The sequence below is a fragment of the Nanorana parkeri genome, unplaced genomic scaffold (assembly GCF_000935625.1).
Source record: "Nanorana parkeri isolate BGI_ZX_2015 unplaced genomic scaffold, ASM93562v1 scaffold61, whole genome shotgun sequence".
NCBI classification, from domain to species: domain Eukaryota; kingdom Metazoa; phylum Chordata; class Amphibia; order Anura; family Dicroglossidae; genus Nanorana; species Nanorana parkeri.
In genome coordinates, this window is record NW_017306329.1 from 2,768,679 (window position 1) to 2,796,262 (window position 27,584).

Genomic DNA, 27,584 nt, shown 5'->3' on the forward strand with positions numbered 1-27,584 from the left:
CACTCAATAACTCAAAGGTTTTCTTATGTGGCCAGTTTAGATGCAAAAAGTACCAGACACGGTTTTCTTTCAAATGCACGCAGCATCATTACTTACGAAAATAAGCAATTCCCAAAGATGATCCATTTCAGATACTAAATTGAGCATTCAGCTTGATTTTCCAGTTTATATATTATTTTGCTCACTTCCTTTATGCATTTAATGAATCCTTCAGTGGAGTAGAAAAAAAGTGACTTGAAGCTAATGAAGAATTGTTGTCTGTGGGTTACCCCCCTCCTCCCCCAGTCTACCCTGATTCTTGTTTCCCCTGTAGTCCTGATCGGAAACAGCTGGCTTTTGTTTAAAAAGCTGTTTTGTAAAAAAAATAAAAGTGGAAATCTCAAGAAGCAGAGCTGAGGTCATCAGTAAAGCAGGTGCTGAGGAACAGACTGGAATGCAGTGAGCGCAGCTTAATAGGAAATGTTCACAGACTCCCATAGACGTAGACTGCACAGAGGCGTTCATATGAGGCCAGATGTATGTTGGTCCTTACAACTGAGATTTGTGTCACTGGAAATGTCCCTGGCTTGGCACACCAGTCAGCTGCACTGTAAAATTTCTTCTTATGTGTACCTGTCTTAAAGTGAGACTAAACTCAGGATTTAAATCTTAAAAATACATTTTTGTACCTTATCAATTAACAAAAATGTATCTTATTTGTGTATCACTCGGCTGTAGATCCTCAAACCATCTCTGAATTGGTGTTGACACTGTCCTTCCTTCTGGAGGGTGGCTACTTTTGTTCCCCATGGTCCCTGTGTGTGTTGTAAAGTAGCCACTGCTCCAAGCTTGCTCCCTTAATGGACTACAATCTCAATACATATGAGTAAACTAAACGTGAGATTGTAGTCCATACCGGGAGCGAACTTAGAGCGGTGACTACTTTACAACACACACAGGGACCATGGGGAACAAAAGTAGCCACACTCCAGAAGGAAGGACAGTGTCAGCACCAATTCAGAGGTGGTTTGAGGATCTACAGCAGGTACTTGACCAAGTTGTATCATTTAAGTGAGGTGGAGAAACATGAAGTCAATGACCTCAGAAAAAGAATTCTCATCACTGCCAGCTTAGTGTCCTAGTTCTGATATTAGGTGCCTCTGAGCATTTCTTTTATAGGTTTTGGCAGTCAAGTTCATGTATGCTAGGAAAGCCACGGGGTAGCAAGCTGAGCATTTTGGCATATTTGAGATGCCTGATGACATATGTGCTGAGTTGTTGCCCTGAGAGGGCATAGGATGTTTTGCCTTGACTTAATAAGGACCAGTATAGAAACTGTATTTTCTATATCCCATCGATGGAAAGAACTGATATGCACACCTTGTAAACACACCAATCACATGCCTCCCGATTGGTTTCACTGATCTGATTTTTTTGATTCAAACATGATTTTTTTCGGTAATAAGTGTGATCGGCCTGGGAAAGGAGCCTAATTAGGCACATTTGGGTGAATCCTTAAATAGAAGATATTGTGCTTCATGGTGCATTATGGTGCAATCTCTAATTCAGTGAGGACAGAAGGTGACAGAGCCTAGCTAGGGTGGTTGTACAGCAGGGATATTACGCATTACTCCAGACACTACATATATATGATAGCAGAATGTCTCTCTCAGTTCTTGAGTGGTGAAGCATGAAAGATGATCCACTTGGGAGAACAAGGTCTTACTTCAGGCAAAGCAGCACGTCTTGTATCTCAAGGTCACTTCCTCAAGCATGGCACAGCTAGCAATAGCAGCAATTAAGCTTTAAGGAAATGTATAGCTTTTGGTTTTTTGGGGGGATTTTATGTAAAGTACTACAAAATAAAAATGTAAAAAATATATTTGCATTTTTCTTTTAAAATAAGGCAAATAGAGAATATGTTATTATTTAATATTTACCACTTGCGGCCAGTAGGTGGTCTCTGGGACACTTTCACTTTATTAGCTGGACTGAGAGAGTCAGGAAGCTAGCAGCTAATCCTGAGCTCCCTCTTGAGAGCAGAGATGGCATGTATCAGTAGCAGAGGAAGTCCATTAGGACTTTTATTACTTTTCCCTTAATGGGCAAAACAGAAGGTTCATCTTAAGTTGGCCACACACATGACAGCCTGATTGTCCTATCTCATTTTTGTATGTTGAACACTAAACAGTTAAAATGTAGAAAATATAGTTTCAATCTTCTCTTATAGTCAGACAAATAGAAAATGCATTAATGTTTACCACTTGCAGCCAGTAGGTGGTCTCTAGGACTATGTTTCCTTTATTTCTAGGCTGATATTATTGTAAATTATGTTGTAAAATGACCTCTGTATCATAAGTTTAAATGTTCTACTCAGCTGCATGAATCAGAGGAGGGACTTACACTTCTTTCTCTCTGCTTGGTACATACAGCCATTTGGATTGCCATCTGGACTGAGAGAGTCAGGAAGTTAGCAGCCAATCCTGTGCTTTCTGATAAGGGCAGAGATGGTAGGTATTAGTAGCAGAGGAAGGAGTCCATTAAATGACTGCCTGTTATTTGCACTACAGAAAGTCCTATGACCCCTCTAAGTAGCCACTACAACCCTCTTTCCTGTTCTGTGGCCAGATCTACCCATAAGTAACCAAAGAGAAATACAAACAGAGATGATGCCCGCCTACCTGCCAACAAAACAGGTGCTCTATTAACTTGACACTAGCCTAAGTGTCAAGTTACTAGCCTAAGTGACTAGCCTAAGTCCTTTGGATAGAGTGAAGAAGTGTTAGACAGTGTGAGGATTGATCTTATTCATTGCAGCCTGTGTCTCCACTGAGGCATCCATCTTTGCTGTTTGTCCTGGTAACCATTGCCACCAGGATAGAAAGTACGGGTAGGGGAATCCAAAATGTTTTTGAAACAGGAGTAAAGGGGAAATCCTCCAAAAGGGACCCCTGCCTTGGTATCTGCCAGAAGATGGAATTGGGTAGTTTTTAGGGTACACTTTGGGTAGTTTTCCTGTTATGTCTTTGGGGGCAGAAGAGGAAAGGGAACTCTTCGTTGAAGAAGAATATAGACAATAACGTGAGGAAGTTTCCAAACCTCCTAAACCTAGTAGTAGGTTTTGGTTGAAGTTCACCTTTGAGTAAAAACCAGTAGACTGTGGTACGTCCTCACGGGACCGATCCATATTCCCGAGGTGCTTTGTTTTCTTTGCATTTGACAAGCAGCATTGCTGGTGACTTATGGACAAGCTAGCAAGGTGGCAGTGTCCTCTGCGGGGACATGTACTGTCACTACTAATGCTAAGGAATACAACAAGCTAGAGCCTAACACAAGACATAGGCCAGATTAAAGAAAACATATCTGGATTGTGGGATTTAATAGGAAGAATGAGGACCTAAGGGAGGAAAAGCATACCGAAAAAAGTGTTCCTATCCTATTTATTTATGTATTTGAGAGCTGACAATTACTGGCAGCTCAGGACCTAGTGGGAATAAAAGCAAAAAAATGTTATTTTGCTGCTCTGGATGAAAATCTGTTATGGAAGCTGGCCTTTCACATCGCATCAATAACATTCATTGCCAAAAAAAACTTCCTCTGTAAAGCCTCCTGTGTGTTTCACGTTGAGCTATGGAGAAATCATGGATTAGCTCAATTCACTTCCATTAGAAAAGACAGGGAGGTGGAGGGGAAAATGTGAGGTGGAGCCTCTGAGAACAGATTTATACTATACAGCAGAAGATATTCAGCTGTAGGGAAAAGTTGAGCTCCAGTTCTATTGAGAGGAAAAGCAAAATCAGTGGGGTGGAGGTATATAGGGGCATCCATGAGAAGCTGCAAGACTCTCTACAGCTCAAGTAATATCCAACCATCTCCTCTTGCATTGCATGATCCTGATTGATGTTTTGTGCAATCCAGTTGTACCTTGCCATGTAATTCATCGTTATACTTCTAGTAGCTCATTATGGCTTTAATTGTCAAGATAATAATGGAACATGATAAAACAAAGATGTAGGGATCCTTTAGAATAAGGTGTCATCATTGAAATAGTGATGGACTATCGATATAATTGCTGGATTCAATCAGAATAATGAAGTGACTGTTTAATTGAATGGTTAGGTCTTTTTACTGCAAGTCCAGCATGCAACAGATTGCATGTTCAGATTGTAACATTTAGCTGTTTTAGGAGTGAAAGGTTTTGCCTTGGAATCCAATCAGGCTCTAATATTTGACTTATTACAGATATTTCTATAGCGCCAACCATTTATGCAGTGACTTACATGTGCACATTTACATCAGTCCCTGCCGTCAAGGAGCTTACAATCTAAGGTCCCTATCTCGCATGTACAAAGGACCAATTTAGAGAGGAGCCAATTAACCTTCCAGCATGTCTCTGGAGTGTGGGAGGAAACCGGAGCACCCAGAGGAAAACCCACACAAACACAGGGAGAACATGCAAACTCAGGTAGTGTCCTGAGCAGAATTTAAACTGGGGACACCCAGTGCTGCAAGGCAGAAGTGCCAACCACTAAGCCACTGTGCTGCCTGCTTGCTACATTGCTGATTTCAGGCACTGGGGACTCAGAGGGGTTGAGATAAGTCACCCTAGAGGAGGACCAGAGCACAGGGGGGACCAGATGAGTCCAGCTACAGAAAACTGCAGAACTGCAGCAGTAAATAGTGAGGTCTGGCAATGCAGTTTGGCAGAGGTGTTTAAATCACATGACTTGGGGAACAGGGTTAGACATATTTCTCTTTAACCAGTAAAAAAAAAAAAAATTGGAGAGAAACGTAAGACACTTGGCTATAGTTTCAGTGACTAAATGTCACCCGCCAGGGTATAGGCTTAGGACAGAGCTACCTGTTGCCATAAAACAGTTGAGCTCCTTCTGGCCTGGAGACGGCTTGCCATGTTCAGTTCAGGATGGCCATAGACTTGAAATGTCTCATCAAAAAAAAAGAGTACAGTGAATACATTAGAGGGAAAGTATAATGTATTTGCAGTGGGCACATTTTTGGAGTTAGGACCCCTTCACTCCATAGCGTCATGCTAAAGGCACAGTATCTGTTCGTTTGCGCACACTGTTGCACAACACGATGCAGTGCACACTGAATGGCACCTCAGTGCACCTCTGCTGCAACACACGCTAACACAATAGCTCGTGTTGCCAGATACTGAAAAAGAGTAGTGCTTGCCGCTAGGAGGTGAGTTAGGGTGCCATTCAAAATGAAGCACCTAGTATGGGCTGCATTGTGCAATAGCGTACAGTAAAGACACAGATAACATGCTTTTAATGCAATGCCGTGGTGTGAATTGGCCTTGATTGTCACAGTGTTTAGATTGAAGTAGGTTTTGGAGTGACTTTTACACTTTTTAATACTTGCTCTTCCATCTATTCTATTGAAGTGTATATAAAGCCAACCCGTGAACTGCTCTTATCTGCTCACTATTGTTAAATACACCTTTGAAAGTGTTGGGCAGTGAAGTAGAGGATAGGCCTCTAAAGTAATGACCAGGGAAGAAGAGGCTGCTGTGCACTGGATTAGAATTGAGAACCTTTTGGTTACTTTAGTCGCTTCTCACCATTAACCTGTATGGTTATACTGTCTCGTTGGGTTCCCAACCCTACTCCATAGAAGCCACCCAAACCCATGGTTTTCATACACTGCAATGATGGTGGCTAAAAAGCCTGAACTAGCAGTGTGGAATAGATGGCTCTATAATATTAGACTTTTATCTGTACTGTATACCAGCAGCTCTGGATGTGCATCTAGCTAATGGGGTGTAAAGAAATGATTTGCATGGCTCTGCCCACTGCCCTGAGATGAATAATCCTCTTATTTTTGGGATATGTGATGGAATGAGATGTCAATACCTTCTGTTCAAAGAAGGCTTTACTGTGCTACACACTTATTTGGTTAGAGGGCTTTTTGATTTAGTTCCTTCCACCATAACTTGTAGGGGTATACTGAGTCACTAGGTAGAATTTGAGAAGGAAGACTGATGTAGAAAAAGGTGTCAGGGATTATCAAAAAGGGTCAGAGGAAGTTCTGAATAAACCCATTATTGCATATGTATTATATCAGCACAACTTCAGATTTAGAGAGGGGTGGGGGGTGTAATCCCTTTAGTAATATTACGTTTTCGCAGGGATTTGTGAATTGAAACTCCATATGATCTCCCCACCACCAACAGTACGTCCCAAGCCACTGTCACATTTAACATTAAATGGCTCCCTTCTTTTTAATGGCTCTGATGCCAGCACATATTAGGGGCAGTCTGACGGGAGGCCCGGCCTAAGAATTTTATCCAAAAAACTCCACTATAATAAAACCAGAGTTTAAAATGTGCTGCTTTTCCTCTGCAGCCTTTTGTGGTTTTGTAATAGATTTTTTTTTTCGACTTTATTTTAAAGCCTTATGTCTCAATATTTGGGAAAGCTGCTTAGAGAGATTTTTTTTTCTTTTCCTCTAAAGTGTTGAACTTTTTTTTTTTTCCCCAGATTTAATGCCACTTTTAATGTCATTTTTTATTAAATCCTTTCTTATTGCTTTTGATCTTATTTATAGCAAAGCCACTTGACATATGGAAACCATTATTGTATAGGATGGAGATGAAAGGATTCATTGCACAGGGAATAATTCAGACCAACAATACCCGCGTACCGTCTGAAAAACCGGCCTGTTTATCCCCCTTAGAACACAGAGGTTTCCTATTTATTAGAGAATTACGGCAACATTCTTTCTTTGCAACGTATGAATAAAAATCGCACTTATTGTAACAGTAGAAAGGAAGCAAATTTATTCGGAGCGATAAAAGGTTAATTTTTGTCAAATAAATAAAGTCCATACCACGTTAACCACGTCCCTAGTGTTAATTTTTCTGCAGAACGGTACCCACCATTTTGTGAATTTGTGAATGTGCCGTATAATGTCCTCCAGTGCTGGGGCAACACACAAGTTGCCTTGGCAATTGATATATAAAAGAGGTTTCCCCTGCTGGACCACAGGACATCTCCATCTTACACTAAGAAAAATGTAAAATGAGGCACCGGTGAGCTCACGCAGGGCTGTTAACGCTGCTTGAGATTTTAGTGGGCAGAAGCAGCATGTGGATATTTCACTACAGAAAGTACACTGGATTTCTGGCAGATCTTTGGGTATTTTTCTGTACTTGCAGCAGACAAAACATGGAAAAATGTGTGTGTATTTTAGAAATGTACTGTGCAATTGCCCACAGGAGGTCAAAGTCATGAAAAACACACATATTTCACAGAATGTGGACCTAATCCTGACCATGTGCTAGATCAGCATTTCTCAAACTTTTTTAGAATTATGCAAAATCTAGAGGCATGCAAGTTTAAAATTTTACAATTTTGAAATGTAAAAATGCAAAACCCAGATAGGGGTATGGTATGGATTTTAAGGGGGACCTTCACATTGGAGCCCCCTACTTTCATATCAGAGTCCCCCTTTGCATCAGGAGCCACACTTTACATTAGGAGCACACTTCTTTCATATCAGAGTCTCCCCTCTCACACTAAGAGCTCCCCCTCACATCAGAGCCCCTTCCCACCACAAGCCCCTTTAATAACAGAAGCCCCCGCCTCACATCAAGAGCCCATTCGCATCAGAAGCCCCCTTTTACATCAGAGTCCCCCTTTTTAATATTAGAGTCCCCATTTTACATTTTAGAGAAACCCCCCTTTAAAATCAGAGTCGCCCTTGCACCAGGAGACTCACCTTACATTAGGAGCACCCTTCTTTCACATCAGAATCTCCCCTCTCACACTAAGAGCTCCCCTTCACAACACAAGCCCCTTTAATAACACATCAAGAGCCCTCTTCGCATCAGAAGCCCCCTTTTACATCAGAGTCCTCCTCTTTAATATTAGAGTCCCCCCTTTATATTAGGGACCCCCCTTTTTTTAAATCAGAGTCCCCTTTGCATCAGGAGCCACACTTTACATTAGGAGCATCCTTCTTTGATATCAGAGTCTCCCCTCTCACACTAAGAGTCCCATATTCACACCACAAGGCCCCTTAATAACAGATCCGATCCCCCCCTCCCACATCAAAAGTCCTCTTCACATCAGAAGCCCCCTTTTACATCAGAAGCCCCCCTTTCACATTAGAGTCGCTCCTTTACATTAAACCCCGCTTCGCATGAGGAGCCCCCATCTTTCATATCTGTACCCCCTCACACTAGAAACGTCCTTCAAAAATAGACCCCTTCTTTCACATCAGAGTCCCCACTTTTATATCAGAAGCCCCTTTCATATCAGATCCCTTTCACATCAGAAGCCTTCCTGCACCATGGAAAGTCATGACGCTGTATGAAAATTTTGAGGCAACCCTAAGGAAGCAAGAAGGCCCCCCTGGGTGCCACGCCGCCCTGGTTGAGAAAGGATGCAATAGAACATTTTTCTAGCACTTTGATAGCTTCCCATCCCCTCCCAACTACAGCAATCTTCCACTTATTATTTCAGTTATTTCCCAGTTACAGACCACCATATGATCAATATTCCAGTTGAAATCAATCAGAGAATCCACAAAGGAATTTTTTATAGATTTCTGTTACAAGCTTAATCATTTGGGCACTCAAAACTGCAGATGGCAGATTCACCGCAAACAATCTATTTCCATGCAATCTGTTTTTAATCAAAGACTGAAAAAAATGTCAAAATTGTTAAATATATAACAATTGTATAAAGCAAAACTTGTTTTAGTTCTGGATAGAATAGCTGAGGATTACAGCCCCTGTCAAGTTTATATTTCTGTCCATGTCACCCCTGAGTAGACTTACCCGCTATAATTTTTATTGGTGACTTGGTGACTTTCACAGAGACAGAAAGTGATGGGAAATCTACAATTTTACAGTTGCCACCAGAAATAGAGGTGACGTGTAAATTATCCAATGGTGACATCTATTTGGTGAGAAATGTCTAAGAGAATTTGTCATACATTATAGAGACTTCCTCTCATTTCTGTTTGCTTCCCCAAGACAGGAAGGTAATGGAAATTCCAATGAGACACAGAAAGCAATTTTAAAAAATGAAAAAGTATGCTGATGGGTTTCAACCCCTCTCTACTTCATCCAAATGTGTTCCTACACTGATGTCCATAAGTTAGTGTAGACCAAGGGTAGGTAAACTCCAGCTCTCCAGGTGTGGTGCAACTACAAATCCCATTAGGCATTGCAAGACTCTGACAGCCACCGACATGACTCCCAGAGGCAGATGCATGATGGAATTTGTAGTTCTACCACAGCTGGAGGGCCAGAGTTTGTCTACCACTGCCCTACGCCAACCCTGAGACAGCAGTGTAGGACCACATACATTTTAGGTTTTTTTAGCCTTGGATAGTAGAGAGGGGTTGAAACCCATCCGTTTGCCCACCCCTGGTGTAGACCCATGTGGCACAAATGAAAAGTCCAGGGTCCTTGTAAAGCCTTGCCTCTTCCTGCTAAGCCCGACCCCCTTCCACTGCCGAGAATGCCAGATTTGGTTAGAAGAAAAGAACAGTAGTTGGGCAGTATCTGTATCTGCAAAATCTGAAAACTGTGCTGACCATAAAGAGAATTGTCACAGTTCAGCTGCAGACTTGCAGCTGAGCTGTTACTTGTTACAAGTATAGGCAGACCTCTTACCCCTGGTTCTGCAAGCATGCAGGGCTGTGCTGTTGCTTGTAGTTCTCCAAGCATGTGCTCTGTACCTGACTCGCTCTTGCACCTGTCTAGCAGCTTTAGGCGTCAACCGACCTCTCTTGCTTTTTCCTATGCAGCTTCTCAACCAATCAGTGAAGTCTGCTTGTGGCCAATCCTGTGGATCCTCCCTCTTGCTGTCTCTATTTAAACCCAGGGCAGTGTGTACACGCTACCCGAGCAACACTTTCCCAAGCTAGATGCCGAGCCCCCCTGGTTGTGGATGAACCTGAATTCCTTGAAGTTTGCCCGTGTACTGACCTTTGGCTTGTCCCTGGAAATCCTTGTCCTCAGTCTGCTCTGAACTTTGACTTGTCCCTGGTGATCCCAGTCTTCTGTCTATCCCTATCCTTTGGACATTCCCTTGAAATCCCAGTCTTCAGTTTGTCCCTATCCTTTGGATTGTCCCTGGAAGTCCTAGTCATCTATCTGTCCCTGACCTTTGTTTTGTCCCTTGTATGTGTGTCTGCAACCTGTCCAGAACTCTGGCCTTGTCAACCATTCTTGGCTGTTAGGTGAGTTGGGTGAACCTAGGGATTGTAACCTGGGGTAAGCACGCAACTAAGCCCATCTACACTATTAGGAGCTCTGGTGAACACCGGCTGGCCATTATATTCCACATCCTGGGGGGCCCCATGCCACCTACCTAGCATTGCAGTACCTTGACCTACCAGCCTATTCTGTCTTCCGCCACCTCCTTCAGTTCCCCTGCTCTGTTCCATGCTTGCACTCCAGCTCTGGGATTCGTCAGCCTACGCTGCTTGCACCCTTTTCTCTAAGTGTCCCTGCCAGTGTAGTAGAAAGGGTCCACAGACCTGCTTCCAGTTTATACCTGTGAGCCCCGATCCATGACAAGAATCTAATCTGCCTGACAAGAAATGGTTAAACAAATGTATACTCATGCCACCATTGAGAAGGACATATCCATTATTAGCCTTCAGTGACTCAGAACATGAAGTCTTTTATTTGTAGTCAAGCCAGCAAGACTGCAGCCCAGTTAAAGAAGAAATCCTCTTACTTAAAAAAAAAATATGTATATAATTGCTAAACACGTCGTTTTGTAGTTTGATATTGTTAAAACTACTTTTCTATTCCAGACTGCATCAATTTCATATTCTACAACTGACACATGGCCTGGGACATGGTCCCTCTGTGTGTTGTAAAGTAGTCTCCGCTCCAAGCTCGCTCCAGTGATGGACTATAATCTCAATACAAATTAGTCAACTATGCGTGAGATTGTAGTCCATCACTGGAGTGATGGATACTTTACAACACACACAGGGACTATGGGGAACAAAAGTAGCCCCCCTCCAGAAGGAAGGACAGTGTCAGCACCAATTCAGAGATGATTTGAGGATCTACAACTGAGTGATACACAAATAAGATACATTGTTGTTAATAGTTAAGGTACTTTAATGTATTTATAAGATTTAATTCCTGAGTTTAGCGTCAATTTAATTGTTATCCTCTGGATCACTGCTGTGTGTAACCACTTCACAAAGTGCAGTCCCATCACCAGTGCTCTCACAAAGAACTCACCAGAGAATATTGGCCTTATTTCTAAATAAAGGTCCACAGTGCTTATTTAAACAATTTAATCTCCCATGGTACTCTCGTTTCCAACTTTTTATTAAAATCATACATCAAAAGACAATGCAGTCACATTGATCATTGCTAAAACCACACTATTTAAAGCTGTCAGCATACCCACAACAGTATGCAAAAGCAGCTCGTATTAAAAGGCTTAAGAATGCCTTCTTGTGAAAAGGGTTTCTATACCCCTGAGGGGTTCGTCTTGAGGGCCTCACTTGTTGCATGACTATTGTGGCCATTACTTTACCACCCTGGTATGCAATCTATACACATATGTGTGCAATAAATCACATATGTGTGATTTATTTACTTGGATTGGACACTGTATACTATTACATGTATGTTGCACTATGGGGTTCATTTATAAAAGTTATGGGCATTACCGTCACTAGATGTCGCTAAGAATTTCCTGTAGCTCCATCTAGGGGCACTAGTGCCAAGCGAACGGCATCTGCCCTTTGCACTGGGTGGAACCTTTATAAATGAACCCTTTAGCCCACATATTTCCTATATCCATTTGATTGTATGCTGTCTATGTCTTAAGACATTGCGTTGCCAGCACATTTGAAACGAGTGAGCTGCCTTAATGCAACGCACGTTTGCGCACAACGTACGTTGGTGTGATCCCAGCCTAAGTACAGAGATTCCACCACTTTTTCCTGGATATAGACAATAATTATCCCCTCTTCAGTCTATCATGAATGCTGCTGCTAGACTCATCCACCTAACGAACCGCTCAGTGTCTGCAACCCCCCTCTGGTTTCCATTCACCCAAAGGATAACATTCAAAATATTAACAACCACTTACAAAGCCATCCACAACTCTACCCTCGGCTATATCTCCAACCTTATCCAAAAGTATCACCTTATCCGTCCCCTCCACTCCTCCCAAGACCTCCTGCTCTCTAGCTCCCTCTTCACCTCCTCCCATGGTCACCTCCAGGATTTCTCTAGAGTCCCTCCCATCCTCTGGAACTGCTTACCCCAACCTGTCTGTCTATCTCCTACTCTGCCTGTCTTTAGGTGATCCCTAAAGACTCATTTCTACAGGGAAGCCTATCCCACCTCAACCTAACCACTGAACCATCACGTTCTCAAACATTTAATTCCCACACAGCTACCACCTCTTGTATCACTTGTTCCTTCCTTTTAGATTGTAAGCCATCATGGGCAGGGCCCTCCTTGCCATCTTGTCTTGAATTGTATTGTAGTTGTAATGTCCTCCCTATATTGTAAAGCGCTGCGCAAACTGAATATTAATAATAGAAAATGTAACTCTCCAGAATCTACTAAAAAACAGAATATCATCTTTGGGTTGGCGGTGTGAATGGTACAGTGACTCAAAAAGTATCCGGTCAATTTGGCACCTAAGTTGTAAAGAGTTTGTTTTGACTCAAAGAAACCGAACAAAGGATTAATTTTGAGACACTGAAAAGTAAGACTTGACGTAGGAGTAGAAATTCTGCAAGCCATCACTCGTCGCCCTCCTCCACGCCCGTACCGTAAAAGACCTTGACTATTATTTTACCTCCTCGGTCTAGATATCACTGACTTCGGCTGCAAAGAAAAGTTATTTGCTTTTAATTAAAAATTCCTCCTCGATTTTTATCTCGCCAGGTGTTCGGACCTCTAATCTCTCCTATTAGAAATAATTGTTTTCCCAACACTGAAACTTGTTAGCGCCACCCTCTACAACTTTTCCTGACGCCGTACATCTCTGCGCATATATCTGCATACTGCATTCATTTTAAGTAGATTACATTGTAACACATACCTCAATTAGTCCTTTTAATTAATAACGCAGCTTAAGTTTAACATTTTGAACAGTTCACTTTTTATTTTTTTGTATTCTTTGAGGTTTTTTTTTTCCCATATATCTTTGGTATATTTTGTGTAGATTTTAAAAAGCCCCAGAAAAGCATCCAGATGGGGGATTAGGATAGAGCAGGCTGGCAGCTGGGAATGAAGCAAATAATCTTAAAAATCAGTGTGATATAAATCCGAACAACAGGAAAAATACTAATTAATCTTTTTTTTCCCTTCCATGTAAGATGCCTTATACTTGAGCGTGTAACAATGTACATAAAGCTTGTTACAAGGACCGCTTAGGGGCTCTGCGGCTGAGAGCGGTGTTCGGACTTGGTTTTTCAATTTTTTTTTATTTTTTTTTTAGGTTGGCTACACAATTTGGATTGAAAGGAGAGATTGTAATATGAGTGACCGGCTTTAGAATCTGTGCTGATCTATTTAAAAATGTTCTCTATATCCAGTCACTTTTCTATAACCTCATACAAATTTAATGACTACATTGGATTCTCTGAAATGCCAGTATTTCTGTATAAGATCTTACAGATTGTCAGATTATAGTGCCAGCTTTTAAATCTGTGGAAACGGAAAATATAACGGCTCATTCACACCAGCATGTTGCACTAACGTGCCTTGGTGCATTACGGTGCCATTCATTTTAAATGGCAGCCCAACATACCACTGCAATGTGCCTGTTTTGCACTGCACTAATGCAGCGTGCCACAACACACATACAAGTTTCAAAGGATGTCACCAGCACACCCTCATCTTTTGTGCAATCTGCAAAAGTCCATTTATTGATAGAAGATTGCCACTCAAGTGCAAGCGCTTCCAGGGCTACACTGGGTCACCTTCATCTGGCTCAGAATGACAACAAACAAACGTACAACACCCTTTAAATAGACATAGATGATCAAATAAAGAATGAAGAACCTCCTACCCCCTCCTGGCATCCTCTGACATCATGCTCCCGCCAATCAGAATTTCAAAAACTTACATAATACTGGCGGGGTATTCCTCTTTGAAATTCTGATTGGCGGGAGTTTTTCAGACACCCCAGCTACATATGAGATGACTATATTATTTTATTTGTCATGTATTTCACCCTCACTTGCAGTCTTGGTATTCTTTCCTCTGCTTCTTTCTGTTTTGACAAAGGCCCAGTCTGGATACCCACAAGTTATGAGGGCCCCTCTGAGGTGTTTGAATTCCTTCGCCTTGGCCTCCGTGCTGGTGGGAATTTTCTCTGTCCGGTGGTGTAGAGTCCTGATGACTCCTAGTTTGTGATCTAGAGGGTGGTGGGAGTCAAATAGCAGGTATTGGTCCGTGTGTCACCTGGATGAATGAGAACCTTCACAGATATCGTGAACTGAGTGATCAGCAGTATGTGATCTCTCATTTCACGATCTATAGAGCCGTCGTGTGACAGCTTCAGTGTCACATGTCGGCTCTAATCATGGGGAAGAGTGTATTTCATTCTCCCAATAATTCTCCTTTAATGTACTTAGCTGATAAAGTCAAGGATGGTGACATGGTCTCTTTAAAATAAAAAACTGAACCCACTCCCAACTAAAAATAGTTATTTTTACAAGCAAAGAGGGACCATGGAGGAAATGTAACCTAGTCAAGAGAAAAAAGACAAAAATAAGAAAATCCATTATATCTGTAAAAAAAAGCTCCAACACAGAAGCCACTGCAGTTTTCAGGGACTCGAGATGATGTAATTTCCTTCAGTTTTGACTTGTCAGGGAATATTTACGTTAACAGTTACTGGAATATATTTAAAGGGCGGATTCTCATCGTAAGAAGAATACACCTTACATTGGTGGTCAGTGGGAAGAATGCCCCTTACATTGGTGGTCAGTGGGAAGAATGCCTCTTACATTGGTAGTCATTAAGAAGAATACTCCTTACATTGGTGTTCAGTGGGAAGAATGCCCCTTACATTGGTGTTCATTGGGAAGAATGCCCCTTACATTGGTGGACAGTGGGAAGAAATCCCCTTACAATGGTGGTCAGTGGGAAGAATGCCCCTTACATTGGTGGTCAGTGGGAAGAATGCCCCTTACATTGGCAGTCAGTGGGAAGAATGCTATATACATTGGTGGTCAGTGGGGAGGATGCTATATACATTGGTGGTCAATGAGAAGAGTGCAACTTACATTGGTACTCAGTGATAAGAATGCCCCTTTACATTGGTGATCATTTGGAAGAATGTTCCCTGTAGTGATGGTTATAATACCACACTAATAAACAGTTAAAAGGATCATTGGTGTCATGAATCTTGCTCTGCCAGTTACAGTTGGACCTAGAATTATGCAGGCACCATCAGATACAAGGTCAATCAGCCATAGGTCATGGAAACCTCCCTGCAACCTCTGGAGAAACCCTGGTGAGAATGGGTTCTTTGTACAAGTATATCACACTCCTCTAGGGGGTTGGACACTAGGCAAAGCAAAAAATGCGCCATTCCCATCTACAGTACAGTCCTAGTTTAATGTGCTGTCCTGAGCAGGCAAGATGTCTCCTCCAGCTCCAAAATTCAGCATTTAATTACAACAGCCCTACCTTTTCTTTAGCATAAAGATTCTATAAAAAAAAACTACCAGTCCTATAATAATGTGTGACAAGCAGTGAAGATCTGTCTTGCACAGGAAACAGGATTGCTCAGATTCTCACTATACCTATACAGTGGTTGTGGTCAGAGTGTCTTTATACAATAGATAAGTAAAGAGTTCTTCATTGCAGTGACACACAGCAACCAATCAGAATAATTCTTGTTCTTTGTTCTATGGTGAACATTAGCACATAAGGATGAAGAACTGTTTATAGAATAAGGCCAATGTCTGATGCACTGTGGACTTCTTGTATGAAAAGGTTGCAATAGATAAGGAGTTGTTTTGTGTTAGCCATAGATAGCAATAGGAAAGTGAATATGTAGGCAATACTATTTCTTGGCTGATTCAAACCTTTGAGGATCAAGCCTTCAAAAACACTCAGGATCCAACTTATAGCAGATTCGATAATGCTATCTACCCATTGGACACCGCAGTGTTTACTTCACACCACGGCCCACATCTTACATTGCCATTAATAAATTGCATGCTCAGGCCGCCTTGTTAATGGTGGCTTTTTCATTTAATAATTTTTTTTTTTCACTACCTCAAATGCCACATAGGACAGTAGCTGCCACAAACAGCAGATTAGACAGCATTATGGTAAAGATGGCAGTCCTGAGGATTTCATCCCTTGAAACGCAAGTCGAATGCCAAACTGGAAATTCCTGCAGGATTTCTGAAAGCAATGGGGGAATTGAGAAGCCCACAATTAAGCATATGGGCATTAGGATAATTGTCAGATCTGTTGGCGGACATGATAGAAGACAGATTGGTATGAATCAGTGCGCTCCACTGCAGCACCCAGGGAGACAATTTGACGTTTTACCTGCCTGACTTACTCTTCCATATTTGTCACTAAATGTGCAACAACGCGTCTCACGGAGTGTTAAGTGCTGTTTGTGTTTCTGGGAATGTGACTGTCAGGTGGCGCAAGGGCTCCCTCTAGTGCGTTTTTAGGAAAACATGGATAAGATGTCCCGTTATTGTGTTTCCTTTTTTTACAAATATTTTAATATAGAATAAAACAAAAACCTGAATGATGTCAACTTCCAAACTACTTATTCAGTTAGTCATTACAGCCTATAGGAATTATTTTTGTATTGCTCTTAGAACCAGAAAACGTAGAGACCTGATATAAAAATATACAATTAAAGGAGGTACAATCACCATTCCTCATGGGCCAGTTTACTGTGCTTGTTATAAACTCACCTCAATGGCTGCTTTTATTTTGCTTTGGTGGACTTGGCACAGACACAAAATGAGGCAAGTGTGGGCCTAAAGGTAGTGTACCTTTAAGGAGGAAGGGCATATCTTTTCTCAGTTTGCTCATTGCTATATATACTGTGTATATGTATGTATATATATATATATATATATATTACAGGTGCCTTGACGTAGCAGTGTAGCTTCAACTGCATGCAAAACCTCTAGGTCTTTTTATTCTCGCTAGATTGATTAAGTGCTTGTATTGTTAATTGTTCAGTGTCATAATAGAACTGGTTGTGAACTGGTGCAAAATCATACCATGTCATCTGTAAAAGCAGGTCCTGCAACTCACATGACTTGAAACCAGCACGTTGGGTCGTAAGCATTGTGGGCTCTTATATTCTTTAATTACTGTCAGAGAAGACATTCCTGACTTCAGCTTGGTTCAACCAATTTCAACATTGTTGAATAAGCCTGCATTTGTTTAGTGCATGCAGAAATGTCAACAGGTTATAAAGAAATGAACATGGTACGAGAATGTTGGGTGCTGTGAGAATATTTATGTTATGGAACCAATTAACCAGTATGTGTTTTATTTTTTTTAGGTGGGTTCACATAGGGAGGACAGTCTACGAGGAAGTCACTCGCTTGTGCCAAACCAGGTGCCCGTTCCACAGTTGCCTGTCCAGTCGGCTACGTCACCGGACTTAAACCCATCTCAAGACCCATACCGTGGTAAGAGAAACCGGGCTGAGAAAGGTGTTTCAGAAATACTGAGGAGCGTTCACACTTTGCTGGGTCAGTTTACATTCCGTCTAGAACTTTCTGCAAAAGTAGCTTTCATGTAGAAAATACAGATTTAACCTTTTATCTGAATTATTTGGGTTGTGAGCCTTGAGGTTGTGAGTGCTGTGCTAAAAATATCTAGAATAACATTTAAATATTGATTGTTGTCCTCCCCCACACCTGTGATTACATCCTTTGATTACATTGTTTGAAGGGATTCCGTGGGCCAAAATGTAAAAACATTCTCTAGGTATGGCCAAGAATTAATATTATGGCCGGAGATGTGTTTAAAATATGTACCAATGAGCGGGTCTTGTGTGTGAATGGCAGGAGATTAGATGTTGGATACTCATAGCAGCTAACTGACTTTGTAACAGGAATGTATAATGTATTTTCAGTGAGTTTACCTTTATTATTGCTATGTTTATAATGATTGCATAGGGCTAACAGCACTTGGGACAAAACATGGGAAAATGTGCATGTATTGTAAGGATGTAAGAAATGCTTTTTTTTTGCTAAGAGATACAGTACACTTTTTTAAAGTCATCTTTTATATGACCATGCCATTAGACATGCTTGCTCTTCCATATTTTGTTATTGAATGAAATAGAGAGATTTGTAGATTAGATGATATATGAGATTTACACTTGACATGTTGCAGTGAGCAATGAGGACACATTTCTTTCCTTCAATTGTTGTATGAATTAGGCCATTTTGATTTTCAGAATTCCATCCTGTACGCTATGAGCAGACTGTACAGTGTAAATTGATTCTTGGGCATTAATGTTAATTTCTGTGTTCACAAACAGCCCTCTCAGCTGGTCTGTCGGGACAGAACTTGTCTCCGGGTAGCTCCGAGATCAAATCAGATGATGAAGGAGATGAAAACCTTCAAGACTCCAAGTCAGGCGACGACAAGAAATTAGATGACGACAAGAAGGATGTCAAATCAATAACGAGGTCAAGATCTAGGTAACAGTATGAGAGAGTGTCGCTTCATTTATTTCCTTGACTGGATTTCGATGAAGTGAACAGACAAGATTATGGAGATACCCCGCACTATTCCTCATGGCTTATGTCAACCGATGGCCAGCAGGAAACTCAAGGGTCTTCCTTCCAATTCAGAAATGTATGCTCAAAAAAATCACACCATGGAATAGTCATGAGTGACATCCTGGTCATGTGTTGTCCTCTGCACCAATAAGGACAAAAAAAAAGGTTCTTCCGTGTTTACTCATATAAAGGAACAGTAAACCTGGTTATAAGTTAAAGACAGCATGGACCTGTCTATGTCCAGTCAGAATCACATTAGAGTTATAGTAATGTACTGTACATTGGTTTTCAGCTTTGATAACCTGGTGTTCTGTTTTTGAGTGCCATTGGCCACAGCTACTGGCCCGAACTGGGTTGCCACTCAAAACAGGTCTGGGTTCAGCAATGTTATGTCCCCAAAAAATGAGGCTCCTGTGGACTGGAGCCTCAGGAAGTCAGGCTATCTAGCAACAAGTGAAGTCGGCTTCCTGGCCAATCAGGAATCCAGACAGCACCTCAAGACCTGCAGCCCGGCTTCCTGATTGATCAGGATGCCAGGCAGCCTCAGCAAGTGAAGCCGGTGTTCTTTCAATAGAACACCGGCTTCCTGATAATCTGGGCACATTAAACTGTTATCGATATTCGGTATCAGCGAGTACCAAAAAAAAATATCAGTACTTGTACACAATACCGAAAAACTGATATCGGTGCATCCCTAGTATAATACAAACTAATTTTTTACCCTATGGTGCCTAGGCATGCTTTACTTGGTCATGAAAACCTGTCTGTTTTTTTTCGATATTACTTCATGTCTCTGAGGCACAAAAAGAGGTGAGAGGGAATACCTCCAAATTAAGGGGACAGTTGTAACTGGAACAGGTGACCCGACTGAAAAATATGTCCTCACCTCCAGCTCCCATTACTTTCTGTCCCAGAAACAGGGGTCACAAGGGCCAATAGAAAGAGTCAAAAGAAAATGTTTTGGCTGTAGATATACTTTAACATACAAAACCAGGTTACTGTTCCTTTAAGGAGTTTTTCTATTAACACAACGTCAACATTTCTGAATTTCAAGGAATATTTTGCGTTGAAAGTGCACAGATTTAGGCACGCCGACCCTTGCGGGGTACTTCTCCATAATCAGCGTTAGTGTAGGTAATCAAGTGGCTTTGGTACTGTACCCGAAAGTTTTAATTGTCTTGCAATGTTTGTTGACATGTTTTGCTGTATGACGTTTTTGACCCAGCCTAAAATAAGCGCAGGATGTCTCTCTCACCAGTAAATGATTTATAATGTATTTTAAGCGAGCATACTTTTTTAGTTATTTTACATTGAGGGAATGTTTAATGTGACTTTCACAATTTTAAATACTTGATGCACCATGTCTCCACCATTGTAGCTATTATGCAATTTGCTTGATTCTCTCTGTGGTGCTGAAATCAACATTCCTGCTGTTAAAGTGACACTAAACTCAGGAGTTAAATCTTAAAAATGCATTCAAGTACCTTAACTAATAACAAAAATGTCTCTTATTTGTGTATCACTCGGCTGCAGATCCTCAAATCATCTCTGAATTGGTGCTGACACTGTCCTTCCTTCTGGAAGGTGGCTACTTTTGTTCCCCATGGTCCCTGTGTGTGTTGTAAAGTAGTCACCACTCCAAGCTCGCTCCTGTGATGGACTACAATCTCATGTTTAGTTTACTCATTTGTAGTGAGATTGTAGTCCATCATGGAAGCGAGCTTGGAGCTGTGACTACTTTACAACACACACAGGGACCATGAGGGACAAAAGTAGCCCCCCTCCAGAAGGAAGGAGAGTGTCAGCACCGATTCAGAGATGATTGGGGGATCTACAGCCGAGTGATACACAAATAGGAGACATTTTTGTTAATAATTAAGGTACTTGAATGTATTTTTAAGATTTAACTCCTAAGTTTCGTGTCATAATATCCAATCAGCTATGCTATGCAAGTGCCTGGTCCAAACACACCATTGAAGAAGTTGGCTAAGCGCTATTTTACTTTTAACCCTTAGGTTAAGATCCCAGACCGCATTTAGCACCATTGTGAGACGGTTTACTTGATTGTGACTCTATGACAAGTTTATCAGTTGGACAGTTAAGGTCTGAGAACTAGAAACACACAATGGTGCACATCCCTAGTTCTCAGCTGCAGCATCGGTGAACATTCTCGCAGCACGGTGCATTATACATAAGATAGATTACAGTCACCAAGTGACTGAACCCAAATGCACGTTCAGAAAAAACCTAACCCTTATTGTAGAACAACATGGCCGTCATGGCTCTTTCTGTGTTGTGCTTCTTGTGTCAATCATGTTGATAAAATGTGTTTGGAGGGGGTGGCACAGACCCAGCCTGGTTCACACTGCCTCCCAGGGTGGGTGCAGGGCTGGTGGAGACAAAAGATTATTCTTGGTGCCGGAATAAGCTAATTTGCATATTAGCAGCTATTCAAAAAAATCAGGAACTGTAATAAAAGTGTAAATAGTAAATATTTAAAGGATAAGTTCACCTTTTGCAAAAATGAAAGAAATGCATAATTGATAATATATAACAAAAATATGAATGTCTTTAATATTTGCATTCAAGCCTGGAAAGCATTGCAATTGTGATCACTCGATCAGGGCTGCAGAGCTCAGACTTCTTCACATTCTCTCCCAGGCAGAACTACATACGGAGGTACGGAGTTTCAGTTTGGAGAGATGGGGAAGGATGGCTGGAGTTCAAATTGCATGACATTTCCTCATATGGCATCCAGCCCTCCTCCCTCTTTGTAGTCGCAGGAATATGGACAGCTCTACCTAGAGCGAGGGCGGCTGGACGCCGTATGAGGTGATTTCATGCAATTTGAACTCCGTCCATCCCCCATCTCTCCTAACTGAAACTCTGTACCTCCGTGCGGAGCCCTGCCTGGGACAGAATGTGCAGAAGCCTGAGCTGTGCAGCCCTGATCGAGTGATCACAAGTGCAATGGTTTCCAGGCTTGATGCAAATATTAAAGAAATTCATATTTTTTATAAATGATTAATTATGCATTTCTTTCATTTTTGCAAAAGGTGAACTTATCCTTTAAGAACTGTTCCATTAGAAGGTTTTGTACCAGAACATATTTGGCTAGGATGACGTTCTCCTTCAGTGTGCCGCTATTTGTATGTTGTATACTGCGCTGCCTTTTGTTCTGCACCGAGTTTTTATTTAAACATCTGTATTATTTCTCAGCAATAACGATGATGAGGATCTGACCCCCGAGCAGAAGGCGGAGCGGGAGAAAGAAAGAAGGATGGCCAATAACGCTCGTGAGCGTCTCCGCGTCCGCGACATCAACGAGGCTTTCAAGGAGCTGGGGAGGATGGTGCAGCTTCACTTGAAAAGCGACAAACCCCAGACCAAGCTTCTGATACTACATCAGGCAGTGGCTGTCATCCTTAGCTTGGAACAGCAAGTCAGAGGTGAGGAAATATAATCAACACAATTTATCAAACTTGTTTATTGATCATATACCTGTAGATCTAAACATATGACAGCACACGGGACCTGCTTAGATCTCACCCTCAGCTTTTCTTCCCCCTCACTTCAAGGCCACTCTAAACAACTTCCTGTCCAGTATAAGATCACAAGGGACAGAGCAGTCTCCAGCAGCCGTCTATCTACTAGGTTAGGGAAGGGAGGAGAGGGGAGCAGGAGAGTGGATTGCCTTGCTGTGCCTGTGTGTTTGTGGAGACACACACAGTTTACTAGCACACACAATTGTGGCTCCATAGGACCCTGCAAGGGAAATGATCCCCCTAAATCAGGATATCAGGGCCAGTGCTCATAGATCCGGCTTATTCTGCAGGAAGCTAAAACTTTTAGACATCAAGAAGCAGCATCCAGTGTAAGTTATCCAAACGGCATTTGTAAAAGCCTTAAAACATTCTGACTTTAATATCGCTTTAATGTTTATTTCCACTTTTGCAATCAAATGTGAGAAAACCCCTCTAAAAGTTTTCTCTGTGTTCCTATTCACACAGCATAGTGAAAAATACTTTATCACAAAAATATTTCTTAACGTTTATATGTTTTGTTACAGCAGGCAACATGGCTGATTTCAGGTTTTTCTCAGCACCTTCACAGTGATCTATCCTTATAGAAAGACTAAGGATTTAAATGTGACAACTGTGTTTTCATTAACTTCATTAACAGTTGAATGCAGATGCCAGGGCTGTAATCCTTCAACCACTCACAATATTACAAAGAAGGAGAAGCAAGTAGAATGTTTAACCCATAACAAGCCAAGAAACCCTAACCCAAGTAAAAGCAACTTCAACAGCAAGCAGCATCTTTTAAATATTTTTTTTTAGCTTATGCTATGTGGATGGAAACATATAACAAATATAAAATAGGTGTTATCCCAATTTGGCTGCAAAAGTGGAAATACACTTTAAAGTCTTTTTTTTTTTTAAGGATTATGAAAGGTGTGAGGTCTGATGACTTACTGCTTTTCTAACCGGAGGCTTGCTTTTGACAATGGCCTGCACCTTTGGGAAGCAAGCCAATGTCAGTTTTTGTTACAGCAGTGAGGCACCACGGAAATTAAAGGGTACTTGTCATGTACATTCGAGAATCCAGTGGTGTAACTATAGTCAGAGCAGCCGAAGTGGCTGCAATGGGTCCAGGGGGTAGAAGGGGGCCCATTAGGTTGTTGAGGCAAATTAATCCTAGAACATGTGAAGATAGCACCGTATTGTATCATTAAGGAATGGAGTGGTTGCAGTTGATGACAACTCTAATCCCCTGTAAAGTCTATAATGTAGAGACAACTTCAGATGCACAAGAGGAGTCTTTTGGATCTTGGCATCGTTACTCACAGCTCATAGGGAGGTCATCAGGGGGGCCCATCATCACATTTTTGCTATGGGGCCCCGTTATCTGTACGATCCAAAACCACAGCAATAATCTGCATCACATCTGCTGCACAGTCGTACTTCCTACTTTCACTATCATACACAATGTGTGAACCGACCAATAAGACTGTGGAGCATGTCATGTCATGGCACAGGTGGGTATATGTCTTATGAAAGTCATAGAACTCTATTGTAATCCAGAATTATCATATGTCTCTCCCCTCCTGCACAGCCTGTATTTGTCCATTTATGACGCGCTGTAAGCTACAGCTGGACTAGGTCCTCCAAGTGACATGATCCCTTCACTGGCTTCCAATGGCCCAAACGATAAAATTCTAAATATTAACAATCACTTACAAAGCCAACCACAGCTCTGCCCCCGGCTATATCTCCAACCTGGTCTCAAAATATCACCCTAACCGTCCCCTCTGCTCTTCCAAAGACCTCCGGCTTTCCAGCTCCCTCGTCAACTCCTCCCATGCTCGCCTCCAGGACTTCTCTAGAGTCTCTCCCATCCTCTGGAACTCTTAACCCCAACCTGTCCGACTATCTCCTACTCTGACTGCCTTTAGGTGATCCCTTAAGACTCATCTCTTCAGGGAAGCCTATCCCACCTCAACCTAACCAATCAACCATCACGTTCTCATACAATTCATCCCCACACAGCTACCTCCTCATGTATCACTGGCCCCTCCCTTGCAGATTGTAAGCCCTCAGGGGCAGGGCCCTCCTTACCATCTTGTCTTGAATTGTATTGTGATTGTAATGTCTTCCTTATATTGTAAAGCGCTGCACAAACTGTTGGCGCCATATAAATCCTGTATAATAATAATAATAATAATAATACTGAGCAAAAATCTCTCACCTCTGCATAGGGATGGAACGTACACAACTCACCAATATCCAAGTATGGTAGTCACATAGGAGATTGTATTCCCCTATATCCATGGGCCAGGCACAGTCACCCAACTGCCTTTAAAAAACAAAAATCAAAGAAAAGAAAGAAAAAACTTAATTCCCTGAACAAACATTCTAAAGTTTTGTTGTTTTTTACTTATTGTGAAATTATTTACGGTATATTATATATGTTATTATGTGTTGATTGAGCTGTGTTTTGCTACCTTGTGTCTTGCAGAAAGAAACTTAAACCCTAAAGCAGCATGTCTAAAGAGAAGAGAAGAAGAAAAAGTATCATCAGACCCCTCGCCTCTATCTCTTTCAGGCCCCCATGGCGGTATGGGGGACGCATCAAATCATTTGGGACAGATGTAAAAAAAAAGGTACTTTTTTTTTTCTCTCCACCTAAAGGGCAGTTTTGAACTATTTTCTTTTTATGTTCAGGACCAAAAGATGACATTTTCAGAAAATACATTTTGTCAGAGATAAATCTGAAATATTGCATATTAATATTTCATATCTACTATTTCCCACTAGCAGGCAGAGCTGTGGGCTCCTTCTCACATTTACCGGCCTAGATTTCATGAGAATGAGAATCTCTCCAACACAAATACAAATGATAAAAGCACTTTTACTATTAGGTCTGTAAAAAGATGCGATCCCGGAAGGGACAGGTGCTGAGTGTAATTGCATGCAGCGGTTTGTGCTTTCCTATGGGAGGACCCAGCTGCACGCAATTACATGCGGTGACACGCACACCCGAACCTGCTCTTACGTGCCCGCACTTGGACGCAGACAGTGTGCAGACAAAGTAGGGTTAGGACTGTTGTGTTCTGAAAGGAAAGTTGTCCTTGCTTCCTGTTGTGTTTCCTGGACAGGAAATAAGAGTAAAGCTTTTAATGAGGCAAATAAAATAAAAATCTGACAGAAGTTCTTATAATAGTTCTCCAAATAATAAAAAAAAAGTTTTTGCTGGACTTTGCTTGGTCACCTAATCTTGCGGCTGTAGATCCTCAAATCATCTCTGAATTGGTGCTGACACTGTCCTTCCTTCTGGAGGGGGGCTACTTTTGTTCCCCATGGTCCCTGTGTTGTAAAGTAGTCACCGCTCCAAGCTCGCTCCCGGGATGGACTACAATCTCATGTTTAATTAGCTAATTTTTATTGAGATTGTAGTCCATCCTAGGAGCAAGCTTGGAGCGGTGACTACTTTACAACACACACAGTGACCATGGGGAACAAAAGTAGCCCCCCTCCAGAAGGAAGGTCAGTGTCAGCACTAGGGATGCACCTATACCGTTTTTTCGGTATCAAGTACGAGTACTGATATTTTTTTTCGGTACTCGCCGATACCGAATACCGGTACCAAAAGTCCCATTAAGGAAGCCAGGCAGCATGTAATGACCTGCTAACCGATTAGCAGGGAAGCTGTCTCCATGCTCCCTCATCACAAGTGGCGAGGGAGCATGGAGCCAGCTTTCTAGCCAATCAGGAAGCTGGAGGGGGGGGGGGGGGGTAAATAAAGACTCACTACCTGGTTTCCTGATTGGCCAGCTTCCCGACCAATCAGGAGGCTGGGCGGCGAGTTAATACACTGCACCCTGCTGCCTGATTGAGCGGGTTGCCAGCGCCATGCTCCCTCTTCACAAGGTGACGAGGGAGCATGAAGCCTGCTTTCTGGATCAGGAAGCCGGTGGGCGGGTAATGCTTCACCGCCAAGTTTCCTGACTGGCCAGTTTCCCGACCAATTAGGAAATGGGCGGCAAGTCATTACATGGCACCTGGCTTCCTAAATGGCCGGGAAGATGGCTCCATGCTCCCTGGTGACGAGGGAACATGGAGGCAGCTTCCCGGCTATTAGAAATACTCGTTATTGGCACAGGTACTAGTATTGGTATCGGTGCCTCCCTAGTCAGCACCAATTCAGAGATGATTTGAGGATCTACAGCCGAGTGATACACAAATAAGATACATTTTTGTTAATAGTTAAGGTACTTGAATACATTTTTAAGATTTAACTCCTGATTTTAGTGTCAGTTTAACTAAAACTAGCTAATGGGTCAGTGTCAATTTTGGAAAGGATATTGTTAGTGGACTGGGAAAAAAGGTTTTATAGGAAGAGAGACATACTGAATATCTTCGGCCATAAAAATCTACCGGGTAGCAATTTTTAAACATTTTAACAGAGAACTATGGGGTAAGTGTTTTTCCACATAGTTCTCCTAAGGGTCACGGGAGGACATATACTAGTGTTCTCCTATGACCCAAAGGTCAGTTTATCACAAACTACAGCTCATGGTATACTGAGACGCCGCAGCCGGGACGGATCCCGCCATTACTGTTGAGATTTACCCAACTGCGTGAGTGACAGCTGGCTCTGCCTATCTAGAGGCAGAGCCAGCTGTACCTGTCCCCTCCCCCATCCGATCCTCCAGCGGGGAGAATGCCTGCAGGGAGCCGTGAGTGACAGTCACAGCTCTCTGTAGGGACGTGATAGAGAAGTGAGCGAGCGACGGTATGTGTTCGCTCACTTCCCGATCTATTGAGCCAACCTGTGACAGTTTCATTGTCACACGTCGGCTCGAACTATGAGGATGAGTGATTTTCTCTTAACCTCATAGTTCTCCTTTAACTTTAGTTCTGTGTGATGTATGCGGCTTGTTCCTTCCAAACATTTTGTCTAATTGTTTTCCTTCCTTTTCTGTTCTTTTTTCAGGTCCAGTATTTTCCATTTGTCCCCCTTTTGCATTTCTTCATTTAGTCAAGAAGCCACTTCCTTAACAGCTGTATTATCTTAATCCCAGATAAACATTTCTCCCTCGACCCTTTTTTTTGTAAAATAAGACAAGTCTGAGTAGATATATGCATTACAGACGCAAGAGCATTCCCAACAACACAAGAATCAGCGCAACGTGAAGGAGGACTCCTAACATGTCCCGAGCAGTATGTCCTAGGCGGCTGCTACGCAACCTGGACAGTGAATGGCAATCTACTCCACACCGTGGAACAATGCATTTGTGCCTAAACCTCATTTGTGAAAAAAAATAATAATAATAATAT

The 27,584-nt window shown here is 42.0% G+C and overlaps 1 protein-coding gene across 6 annotated transcripts in view; it reads left to right on the plus strand.

The window, feature by feature from the left end:
• TCF4 (transcription factor 4) overlaps positions 1-27,559 on the plus strand; it is a 375,506-nt gene extending 347,947 nt beyond the window's left edge. For 5 of the 6 annotated variants that reach the window (XM_018576263.1, XM_018576264.1, XM_018576265.1 and 2 more), the window contains 5 exons: positions 17,511-17,640; positions 18,501-18,663; positions 21,964-22,193; positions 24,763-24,907; positions 27,241-27,559. In XM_018576263.1, coding sequence (XP_018431765.1) covers positions 17,511-17,640; positions 18,501-18,663; positions 21,964-22,193; positions 24,763-24,899 — 660 coding nt within the window. In that variant the 3' untranslated portion in view covers positions 24,900-24,907; positions 27,241-27,559. The remainder of the gene's footprint in view (positions 1-17,510; positions 17,641-18,500; positions 18,664-21,963; positions 22,194-24,762; positions 24,908-27,240) is intronic. The other variant, XM_018576266.1, reaches the window with a different exon arrangement.
• Positions 27,560-27,584: the final 25 nt, after the last annotated feature.